General features: G+C 37.1%; 1 protein-coding gene across 1 annotated transcript in view; it reads left to right on the top strand.

Annotated features, from left to right (window-relative positions):
* Positions 1 to 12,500, top strand: part of LOC138006735 (uncharacterized) — a 111,935-nt gene that overhangs the window by 30,151 nt on the left and 69,284 nt on the right. Inside the window, exons 16-23 of the mRNA XM_068853242.1 lie at positions 109 to 180; positions 1,155 to 1,232; positions 2,067 to 2,144; positions 4,643 to 4,714; positions 5,754 to 5,819; positions 6,350 to 6,421; positions 7,424 to 7,495; positions 7,827 to 7,898. Coding sequence (XP_068709343.1) covers positions 109 to 180; positions 1,155 to 1,232; positions 2,067 to 2,144; positions 4,643 to 4,714; positions 5,754 to 5,819; positions 6,350 to 6,421; positions 7,424 to 7,495; positions 7,827 to 7,898 — 582 coding nt within the window. The remainder of the gene's footprint in view (positions 1 to 108; positions 181 to 1,154; positions 1,233 to 2,066; positions 2,145 to 4,642; positions 4,715 to 5,753; positions 5,820 to 6,349; positions 6,422 to 7,423; positions 7,496 to 7,826; positions 7,899 to 12,500) is intronic.

Raw genomic sequence — 12,500 nt, 5'->3', positions numbered from 1 at the left:
TTAAAGGTTTTGCAGGCAGTTAAATTTTTATTAAATGAGTGAAAAGGAAACCATTCATTAAAAAAAACATGTCTTTAACCAACATTGTCCTTTTTCTTTGATTCTAAGATTTCTTCATCAAAATCTTATTACTGACATTGAGGAGGAAGATTTGTGGCAGCTCAGCAGTTTGGAGCAGCTGTAAGTAGAGAGGAGTGAGTGGGGAGTGGGTTTCCACAGACTTTTTTTACTTTGTCTTCTTCATCTGGCAAAATCACAACTGAATGTTAACATGGCAAATTAAATGTGATTAGCTAGCTATAATATTACAACTGGATCCCTTTTCTTAGCACTTGGCTAGAACTTCGTAATAATACATGTAAAGTTATTTAGTGTTCTTTCATAACAGGACTGTCATCATATTTTTGGATGTGATAATCTATGTCCTGATATTCTGTGTGGCACATCCTTTTGGTAAAGAATAATATTAAAAACTCATGATTAATTTAAAGTAGGGACCATGTACTGTAAGAATACAGTATGATTGATAATTAATCATTAAGATACACCAGGTATTCTAAGAGGGAATAGTTGGAAAATTTTTTGTTCAATGTACGTACACCCAATTGCTTTTTTTTTTTTTTTTAAGGAATCTTTACAATAATCACAGGTCCAGCCTTTAAACCTAGTTAAAAGGCTGTTCCAGTTGTATGTACTGAAATTTCATCTTGACTACAGTGTAGCTACAACTATATAGTCCTAAATGTGTCTTCAACCCAAGCATCTGATACATGTACATGTATCTCTGACTGACTAGGGTAGAAAATCCACTGCTTGCAAATCTTACTCTGGTCTTATCCCCAAAGGGGTGCCAGTAAAGATGACTAATAACAGCCAGGCTCAGCATCAGCATCAGCCAGGGTAATATTTCATTGTCACTCTCAGGAAAGTAAAAAACAGGTTAATGGGGTCTTGACGATAATTAACACTAATCTTAGTTCTTCTGTATTGTATATTACCCCCAAAGGGAAGTCTTCTACCTTTGGTGTCATCCAGAATATTAAAATTTTCAAGTGTCACTTAGGTTCAAAAGGTTTCAATGCTCTAGGTGAAAAAATAACACTGTTTACACGTGTTGATGACCAAATTGTTGTAATTGTTTTCATTTATTGCAGTTATTTCTCACAAAACCGACTGACTAATGCCACAGTGCACCCAGAAGCTTTCAGAAACTTAACCAGCTTAACAACTCTGTAAGGAAATTGTGATACATGCCAGTCTGATCTTCCTTTTCCTCAGATGTACGGAGTGTTACTTAGTGACCTGTGACACTTACTTTTTTCCCCTTTTTTAGCTTTTCCTTTACCTATCATTCTATAGTGTCTGGAATGTAGTACTTCAAAACATTTTCCCTCATATTGTATCCATGCGTTTTAGCTCACGTTACATTTGATTTATACAGGAACTGTCGCAAAAATTTTGGCCAAGCCAGTTGGGCCTGGTAACTAATGATGTCAAAGAAGTAAATAAATTTGATTTCATCTCTTCAAAAAGAAATTAAAGTAAATTAAAAATAGAAGTCTTGCTGAAAAGCTAGAGCTTTTTGTTAAGTCTATAGAAATGTTAGATGATAGATACCCTTTGGATGCTGTGAATGTTCTTACGATTCAGAATGGAATTACATTCTTGACTTCTTTGACATCATTTGTTACCAGGACCCAACTGGCTCGGCCAAAAATCAAATGCCTGCTAAAACATGTGGATACACTGAGGGAAAATTTTTCTTAGTACTTATAAACTCCAGACACTATGAACATTTAAAAGAAAAGTTAAAAGCAGGCAGAAAATAAGTGTGAAAGGAACTTAAAGACTCATACATGTACCAACATTGACTTTGAGTGTTGCTTTGTATTGCATAATGTAAATTAATATGTATTATATCATTAATACATTATTTTTGGAAATGATCATGCAAGGACTATCAAGAGTTTAACATGTTACACCACTGTAAGTTCTATGGGTTTTAACATTGAGGCTAATATCAAGTTCCATTTTAAGTCACAGTCTGTGTCTGTTTTGAATCTTAGGCATCTAGATTATAACAACTTTCATTATGTTCCACTATCTGTGCAAGGAAAAAGTCATTTGCCTCAAGTGCAAAATCTGTAAGTAACTCTTGTAGTAGCTTTAACAGTGATTTTTTCCCTATAGCTGTGACATTTATATACAGTATTAATTAAACTTATTACACATAATTATATGTGTTGATAACAAATACAATGACAGCATAATGAGACACCATGCTGATCAAGTACTTGTACATGTAAGTGCAGCTTAACATTGATAAATATTAACAGACTGTTAATGGATTATTACAAATGATTTATCTCTCTTTGACTTGTAGCACGATACACATGTACACCAGTGTAACATAAAGCACTTTCATGAAAATGTGTAAAATATCCCCAAATCATCATTACTTGCCAGATATTAAGTAATTAACATCAAAGAAACATATTTGGAAAATTTTCAGGGTATAATTCTTGTCTACAGCTTGTTTTAGAAATTACCCAGAATCCTTTTTGGGCGTGGCATCTGACTATTTGGTTTGCTTAGCATGACTATTATCGCTAAAATACAACAAACTTAACTAACACAACTACTTCTAAATCATGTATACTAAAAAGAGGCAATTATTTATTCATTTACAGTCAAAGGCACTTAATAAATATTATTTCTTTTCTTCTGTAATTCCCCACAAAGGTGTCACAAAGTGCCAGCAAGCCCAAAAGCTGTTTCATTTTTGTCTAGTTTTTTCATGTCAGTGATGTTCTCTCTAACAAAAGAGAGGCCTTTAAGCCCTGAAGATCTTTTATTCCCTCCACCTTTTCAGCATTTGAAATGCTTTTCTTCTCAGTATTCATCTCTAAAGTCCTTGTACACTATTGTGTAACGCAATCGTCACGTCCACTTACCTCTGATATTTTCCCGCTTTTTGCCCCTGATTTGTTATATAAACACCCCCCAAGATACTAAGGAGAGGTTACACAGGACTCCTTCGATGTTTGTTGTGGATTTCGGCTGGAAAGTGTCTTCAATTCTAGTTTGAGTTGGCACGTTTTCTGCTACGAGCGTGGTTGTAAATTGATCGTTACGCTGAACACACGTGGAGTTCAACTGGAAATATGTTTCCGATTCACTGTTTGTAGAATTTCTTCGTTTTAAGCCTACTGAAGACTATAAAATTTAGCAGGATTTGAAGACCAGTAAGTGAACTGTGCTGCAGCTGTGTATCGGCGACGGTTGGTAACTAGAGGCTGAGATACAGGTTTTCTTGTGGGTAAGTAATATTCAATTTTACTAATCGAAAGTACGCAACAGATTTGTTTCCGATCACGAAAATTCTTTATTTCTTCATCGCCGTTTGAGATCATTGAAAACCTTTCGTACTCGATGGTAAACAATGTTATGAACTTTACTCAAACAAATTCTCTTCTTTTGTAGGTGCGTTTGGAAGTCGCTAGCCTGGTATTTGTAAGGCATGGAGCGCTGTCGGACCTTGAGCGTTACACAAGCACTAAAGGGCAACCGTCCTTAGAATTATAATTCTCTTTATTTGTAAAATAAATGTGGAGAACTGTAATTTTGCGTATAGTGTCATTTTTTCCTATTTAATATTTCTGCTCGGTTGAATTTTCTTAAATAGATTGCATTGAGGGTGAAATTTTACTTTTTTAACTATTTCATGCAAATTAGCTGTTACGCGTTACACGCTGATTTTGTAACTATTTTCTTGCATTTTGAAGATTTTTTTGTTCTTATGTTCTTCCAAATGATAATTTTTTAACATATCACTTAACAACAATCCCTGTTCAAGTAAGGTTGAAAATTTGGACGAAATCCGTCATTAGCTTGCAAAGATATTGGAAAATATATTTGAGCAACCACTAATGTACATGTGTATCGTGCTACAAGTCTTTGTTGTCTCATAGTGACACAGTCTCTACAAGGAATTTCAGGCTTTCAGACTTTTAAACTTGTGTTTTGCATGTACAATAAGCAGTGTTTACACACTGAAATTTTAAGCTAGTGGGTAAATGACTAGATCCAACCTTCCGAGGTCCAATTGGTCAGTTTGGAACGTGAGTAATGGTGGACCGTGAAATCCAAAACTTACACTCTAAACATTCTTTGGATAAAAGTCAAAGCTCAAAATTTAGCCAGTCAAGTGTCGAGCAATCATACTTTTAAAATCTGAAGAAAAGAAGAAAGTGATTTTTTTTATCATGATAGTAGCAGTGTTTTAGTAGCCTGGATAATGTTATACGAAAATTTAAAGTGTAAACTGCAAGAGCATTTAGCTGTTTGTTCATAAATGCAATGCCAAAAGCAGGCAATGATTCCAAATGTGATTTGGGTTGGTGGTGGTGGGAAATCGTTGCAACATGCAAGGATACAGCTAACAAAGCAACTGTTAGCAAAACTGTTTGTTTAAGACATCTCGTACGCCTTGCACGCAACATCATGTCAAACACGTGGCAAATGTCTTGATCGACCCAATCCCATGTTCAGTTGCCTCAAGTAAAAGAAACAAATACCGTAGGCAAATGTGTAAAAATGTTTATTCACGATGCAAATAAATCCCTCTGTTTGCATTTTATAGGCTTTTGAATAACAACAAGATAACTTTCATTTTGGGAGGAACATTCTCGCAACTTGATACTCTTCATAACCTGTAAGATTTGATGTGGTGTATATTAATGGTCAGCTGTTTATTATAATTAAATTGTACTTATTGTTAGTAGCTATTGTGGGGGCATATACATTTTTCAGAACCTTTTGCAGTCAAATTTCCTTATTATACTTGGACAGGTCTATGCAGTCTAACATGCCAAACATTACCCTTCCTGGGGCATCTTGTTTCATACCTACATGTAAATGGTGCACTTTGAGTGCTATTATAAGAATAAGGAACATGTGCAAACTCAGTCATGTCTTGATCATTTAGACCTTTCCTTGGGCCAAAAGACTCTAATAATTAATTAAAATATTAACCCTTTCACTGCTGAACCGGCCTAAACCGGGTTAAACAGCTGGCCATACTTAGTATTTTTCCTCGGTCTAGTGCCAGATGATTTCACTTGTCAATGGGTTAATCACTCACTGCAAAACGTGCCATTAAATTAACCCTTTCACCCCTGAACTGGCCTAAACCGGGCATACTTAGTATTTTACTCTGTCTATAAATGCCAAATAATTTTACTCATCAATGGGGAACCCCCAGGAGTCAATGGCAATCATTGAAGTTAACAATTTGCAAGTTAATGCATCTTCATGTATGCTCATGCATGATGCTGGCATCCTTTGTGTAAACCCTTTCCTTTGTGTGAAAAAGTCTTAATATTCTTCAAATTTATTGCAAGAAGTCCTGCAAGTCACAAGCCATTTCAAAACAGATAAACAAAAAAAAGGGTTGCCTAATAACGTTAACCTTCTTGTTTCCTGTGCCCTACTTGCTAACGTACAAAATGCAAGTTACTGTAGAGTACCATAGGAAGGTTATTCTTGGTTCCAGTCTCCTGCATGTTGATGTTGATCACTTCCCACCCCACAGTTAAATGGCCCTACACTTTGGGAGGGCAAAGTCAGTGAAATGCTCACCAATGGGAGGATAATAAGAGTCAAACTGCCTGTGCACTGCTTCCTCTGCTTTCCTTTATAATACCGGTAATGTAAGTTGTTAATCAGCTATAATTTGTTTATTTCTTGTACAGGTATCTGCAATACAACGATATTGTTGCTGTTGAGAATGAAGTATTTCCTAGCAACTTAATAAGACTGTAAGAGTGTTATATTTGTATGCAGCATGAGCAAGGGATGTAAAAAGATTATATAGCTTTCCTTTGATTGGAAATAAATATGATTTTAGGAGGTACTGATTGATATATCCATTAGAACTTGTTTTCTTATTCATGAGATCACTATTAATATTATTGAGATTGCGCCATTTCCTTATTATTAATCTAATCCCAAGTAGTGGAACATTAATTTTTATGGTTGACTGGATTTACTGCTTATAAGTTTATGTTATACACAGTTTATAATAAATTATTATAATAATGATTATCAACTATTAAGCTAAATTTAGGATCACCTTGAAGGCAGCTCATCTGTGAATCAGTAACTTTGTTCCCTCTGGTTCTTTCATTTCTTGTGATTGAGGATATAATTCTATGTGTTAAGGGATTCTAAGTTAATGGTTTCTTTAAATGTTTCAGGAGTAGTCTCACAAGAAAGGGTAGACTTTTTGCATGGAAGAATCATGGTCTTGCGGCATACTTATGTCCGTAATTATTATTTTTTTTTTCAGAGAAATGAACAACAACAAGTTCAATTTTAAACATGAAAACCAGTTTACGAACTTGTCAAGACTTACTTACTTGTAAGTATCAGTGAATATCCTAGATTACAGTACTACGTGTAGTACTAGCAAAATTGTACTGCACAAGTAAATATTGCTTTTTGCTTATTCTGGCTTGGGTTGCTCAATGTACAATTAGGACCAACAACCATTAACATTAAAGGAGGCTCAAACCAGTTTCAACGATTGCAAGTGAAGCTCTTATTAAAAGGATCGGCACCACAATGTTGTATTGTGGTACCAAATGAAACAAGAATTATTGCTGAACAAGATGTGATATTGTGATGCAATATGTCACCATGGCAACGGGCAAGCCCTGTAAAAACACCCTTTATTTTGTCTTTAGTTGCTCATATTTCAAAAACAAACTTGATGACCCCCATTTTTTATTTCTGAAAAGTAATCAGAAGAGCAAGATCAAACTTTCTGCAAAATTTTAAAAAATCTTGTCTAGCAGATTCAGAGCCACCTTAATTCTGTGTTTTTTTTTAAGTGACTCTGAATCTGCCGGACAGAATTTTTTTAAACTTTGCGGAAAGTTTCATTGTGCCCTTCTAATCACTTTTCAGCAATAAAAAAGGGGGGTCACCAAGTTCGTTTTTGAGATATGAGTAACTAAATCCAAAATATAGGTTGTTTTTGCTGGGCTCTCCTGTTGCCAAGGTAACTTATTACATCACAATAATGATCAAATCTTGTTTGGAAATAATCGGTGCTTCATATGGTAACATAACATTGCTGTTACGTGACACAATGTTGTAGCGTCCTTCAATCTAAAGAGTGTCTTCTAGGTGTTGAAACCCTATCGAGCCTCCTTAAGTGCCATATAACCACAAACCATGCTTTAAGCAACTAAGCCCTGTTTGGTTACCTCAGAGGTGGTTAGTCAAAAAGTCACTGCTTACGAGCCAGAAGGCCCATCAGGCCGGCGCTTATCTCTGTTTTCTGGCAATTGCTTGGCTGTCTTAAAAGACATGAGTAAGGCCAGTTGAAAAGGTGCTATGTTCCTTTTTTATATTCTAGATATTTGGCCAATAACCTCATAGATGTTGTGCCAAATACATCATTTCATGGACTATCATCTTTGGTGTCCTTGTAAGTACATTTTATTACTTCAATACTGCTTTTATAGAATTCTATAGCAACTGTGGTGCTGCATGCGTTGGTGTGGAAGTGAAACACAGACATGGACTTATCAACTCCGTTGAAGTGGTAAACTGACCACCATAACTTTTACTTGGAAACTTGAAATCTGGCGAAGGGCTAATGCTTGAAACGCCAGCTTTCAAATTCCTTTATGGTGATCAATTTACCGTATCAACCCATTTCTGTGCTTGCCTAATGTGTTGCAGAGGGATTATTTTGTTATTTGGTTTACTTTGCTTGCATCAATGGCAATTAACTCACGGATAGTTTACCTATGCAGGTATTTAGCAAACAACCAGATATGCAGGATTTTAAAGGTTATGTTTAAAGATTTAACTTCACTGAATACCCTGTAAGTACAGTTGTCCTAATTGTCTTTTGATTTTAGTTGATTTCTTTTAAGATACCCTTTGTGGTAAGAATACAGTTTGCACAGCTCATAGATCAATATTTGTATGCTTAGGCCACCCTTAATTGACACTATCATCATTTTCTGGAAACTAGTCATCATGCAAATAACAGTGGTCAAAATTAAGGGTCATCCAGTCATCCAAGATGACCAGAAAGTTTACTGGGTGACCATTTTTTGGTAAAATGGAAAGCCTGATTGCCCAGGAAAGAAACAACAGATAACCCAGCCAAAAATTGAAAATGAATTAATCATAAGCAGACCCCGACTTACTTACTTACTCAATGTCCAATAGTAATGTGAAGTTAATAATAATTTAAGTTCAACCAAGTTCAATGTAAGGTTACTGTAAACCTTCAAGGGTGCCTTCCGGAAAAATCTTTCTGTGCGCGCTACTTCAAAGTAACCACAGTAAACCATATATCATTGTAAAGCTAATAAACTGTAGAATCCGAAAATATCACGATATTTTACCATTTTTGCTTTGGTAGGTACGCGCAAGCCTTTAAACACAAAACTGACTGTACCTATTTAACTGAATTGCCAGACTTTACCACGGACATCCAAACCGACTACATGTAGACTATATCACTCAGGAGATATGAGCTGACAAAGGATGTGAGGCTTTTTCGATATTTCGATTGGCTGCTTAGAAAATCCCTTTTGAAGTTAGACAATAGAATATTTGCTGATTGTTGTTACTCGCTTAGACGTCACTAGAAAACTGTTTCGATTTTCGCAAAAGTCTCACACACTTTGGTGCGCTAATATCTGACGAACATTTTGGCTAAGTTTCGTTAAAACCCGATAAATCTATATACCCTGTTAATTCATTTGAATAGAGGTAATTCAAGCAAAAATAAACCTCGAGTTTTTGACCTTGAAAGAAATTCACAGTTTTCGCACCTCACTGAAGTGGTTGTCAGTTCGGCCGTGCCGCCAACCGGTGAAACGCAACTTAGAAGCCCCTAGCGAGTCTCCTGACAAAGAAGGCTATTGACACTACCGGGAAACTTTTTGCAATTCTCTGACATTGTTTTACATTTACAGAGGAATATATTACAACTGGAAACTGGAAGACTTGTTTGAAAAAATCACGTTTTTGTGGATAACTCGTATGCGTTTTAAGTTTTTAAAATAGTTATTTTTGGAAAATGCAGATAAAGTAGTAGTCTTGAATTTGGCTTGAAAAATATATTTTGGAAAAAATCGACCCTTGAATGTCTACAGTAACCTTAGGTTGCGGCATATTCACGGGTTTGGTTGGCTGGCTTCTAAAACAGGGACAACTTGGATTTTTTTAAATAATGTTTTTCCCCTAGGAAAGACAATAAAATTATTACCTTAAAGACTCTCTGTCTAACAAGATGCAATGCGCGCAGGCTCGGAGGTTTCGTATGATATGAAACCTCCATTTTTCCGTTGGTGCGTTGTTCCTTCGTTAAATCATTTGTTATCGGACAAATCATCGATCAGATTCTCATCGATGAGAACTGTGGCGATCAGAAGAGATTATTCTCGGTAACAAAGCGGTTGCTTGGTAGCGGTCGTGAATTTCCACCTTTTCAGGACAAAGTTGCTCTTGCCAATAAGTGGGGTGAATTTTTCGCCCAGACGATTGTCACCATTCAGGGTAAGCTCGATGAAATGTCAGTTAATGTGTCACCTAGTAAGGCTGACTCCCCGCCTGAAGTATCTTTGATTGAGCCAATGACCAGTTTTACTCTGCTCACTGAACATGAAGTACGGAAAGTGATTGAGGCCACGCCCAAGAAGTCATGTGCGCTTGATCCTATGCCAACTCCCCTTCTTGTCGCCTATATTGACACTCTGCTCCCTGTTATAACCAAGATCATTAACCTTTCACTGCAGAATGGTATCTTTGCTGACCAGTGAAAATGTGCCTTGGTCCATCCCCTGTTGAAGAAGTTCGAACTGGAACTGATTTTTCAGAATTTCCGACCAGTCAGTAATTTACAATATATTTCCAAACTTACAGAAAAGGCTGTGTTCATACAGACGCATGGTCAGATGGTCATCAATAACATCTATCCAGAGCTGCGGTCGTCTTATCGCGAACACCAGAGCACAGAGACGGCCTTGCTCAAAGTCATGAACGATGTTCTTCTGAAAATGAACTCGCAACACGTGACTCTGTTGATCCTTTTGGATCTTAGTGCGGCGTTTGACACGGTCGATCATTCCGTCTTGCTAGATCGGCTGACTAAGGTTGTTGGCTTGCAGGGTAAAGCGCATGACTGGTTCCGCTCGTACCTGTCTGGTCGGAGTCAACGAGTCGCAATTGATGGATCGATGTCAATGGAATTTTCTCTGGACTGCGGTGTTCCCCAGGGTTCTTGCCTGGATCCACTGTTGTTCGTTATTTACACCTCTTCCCTCTTTATGATCATTGAACGTCACCTCCCTCAAGTCCATTGCTACGCCGATGACACCCAACTCTACCTCAGCTTCAGGCCGAGCGATGATGATGCCCAGGATGTCGCGCATCGCGCTATGGAAGCATGCATTAAGGACATTCGAAAGTGGATGATTGATGGGCGGCTGTTATTGAACGACACGAAGATTGAGTTTCTTGCTATCGGAACTCGTCAGCAGTTAGTTAAACTTCGTTCTTCTAGCATAGAAGTTGGCAACCAGAAGATTGATCGTTCTTCCAGTGTTAGGAACCTCGGCGTTATGTTAGACGAATGAACAGCCATATTTAACAATTATTCGCCGAAGGCGAAGTGATTATCGGTGAATATTCACCGACGAAGTCGAGGTGAATATTTAACAATTATTCCATAAGCGCGCGTTGGATATGAGATGGTAAATAGCCAACGAGGCGCGTAGCGCCGAGTTGGCTATAACCAGTCTCATATCCAACAAGCGCGAATGGAATAATTGTTTTATTAAATTCCTTCAACTCCAAAAATTTGGAAGTACGAAATACGAGCGGAAAAAGCGAGCAAATCCGAGCGAAATTGAAAAAAACTTGATGAGAACTGATGCGATGTTGTGTAATACCTTGTTGTCAGACAGACGCAGGCTCATCACAAAAACATTTCTTGCCTTTTCGCGTACTTCTGAACGTCGGAATTGATCCAAACGTTCCACAAAAAAAGATTTTTTCTCCTTTTTGTCTTTATTCAAAGAGAAATTTGGCATTCCGACGAAAACATTTTTAGTTTAGCAACGCTTAACGCAATCATTTACCATATAAGGTCAAACCAAGGTATATGAGCTGATAACCGAGATTGAGTGAACCAATCAGAGCACGCGAAATGCATTATCCGAGGTTGAAAATTTAATAATCACCGATAATCACTGAGCCTGAGGCGAATAATTGTTTTAGTATAACTACACAGGTGATTATTTCAAAAAAGAGAAAAAAAAAAGCATTTCAACGCGAAATCATCTTCACTTACAGCGGCAAAACGACTACTGGCAGCCATTTTGTCCGTCGAGGTGATTATCGGCTGATAATCCGAGATAGCGAGCCAATGAGAGCGCGCGATTTTGTATAATCACCTGTGTGTTTATACTAATAACCAGATATGCAAGGCCTCCTTCTACCACATTCATAACATTAGGCGTATATCGAAATACTTATCTAAGGAATGCAGACAATCATTAGTCCATGCTTACGTAACCTCAGGGCTGGATTATTGCAATAGTCTATTATATGGGTTATGATATGATATGATATGATATGATATTTTATTATTTGTGCACGGTAGAATCATCAGCTAAGATTACAAACAATGCTAAAATCTAAATTACATACGGTAAAATTTTAAAATGATTACAATAAAATACAATTAAACTATATTAATTCTAAAGCTGCTTTCCATGAATGCCGTGCTTTATACTAAAATATGTCTTTAATCAGATTTTTGAAAAGCCCAAGAGACTCTGCTTGTCTCGCTTTGAGGGGTAAGCTATTCCAGACAGTAGCACTTCTATAGCTGAAGCTGTTTCTATAATAATTTGTCCGCGGAAACGGAACATTAAGCTTTCTTTCAGAGTCTCTTAAACTATAAACAGATTCGCGGTTTGTAAATTTAGAACATAGATATTCCGGTGCTAGCCCCTGAAGACACTTATAGACCATTGTGGCCAGCGCAATTTGTTGCTGGCTAACTAGATTTTTCCAGCCTATAATTTTGAATAGCTCGCTAGCATTTGCATCAAAATTAGAGAAGGTCAAAACTCTGGCTGCTCTATTTTGCAGTTTTTGTAATTTGTCATGTAACGTGATACCACAGTTTCCCCAGACGACATTGCAGTAGTCAAAGTGCGGTTGAAGTAAAGCGTGATAAATAGAGCGCAATGTCGTCTGAGGAACGAGATGCCTTATACGTTTGAGGGCTCCAATTCCAGAAGCTACTTTCTTTGTCAGTTTATCGACATGGCTACTCCAGTTAAGATTATTATCAATAAGCACGCCCAGGGATTTAGCAACAGAAACTTGAGTGATAGGAGCACCATTAATCTCGGGAATTGGAGGATTTGTGAGAGCATACAACCTCTGCCTTGATCCAA

This window comes from Montipora foliosa, chromosome 1, assembly GCF_036669935.1.
Source record: "Montipora foliosa isolate CH-2021 chromosome 1, ASM3666993v2, whole genome shotgun sequence".
Lineage (NCBI taxonomy): Eukaryota > Metazoa > Cnidaria > Anthozoa > Scleractinia > Acroporidae > Montipora > Montipora foliosa.
Note: the sequence above shows the minus strand (reverse complement) of the source record. Positions and strands in the feature narration are given on the sequence as shown.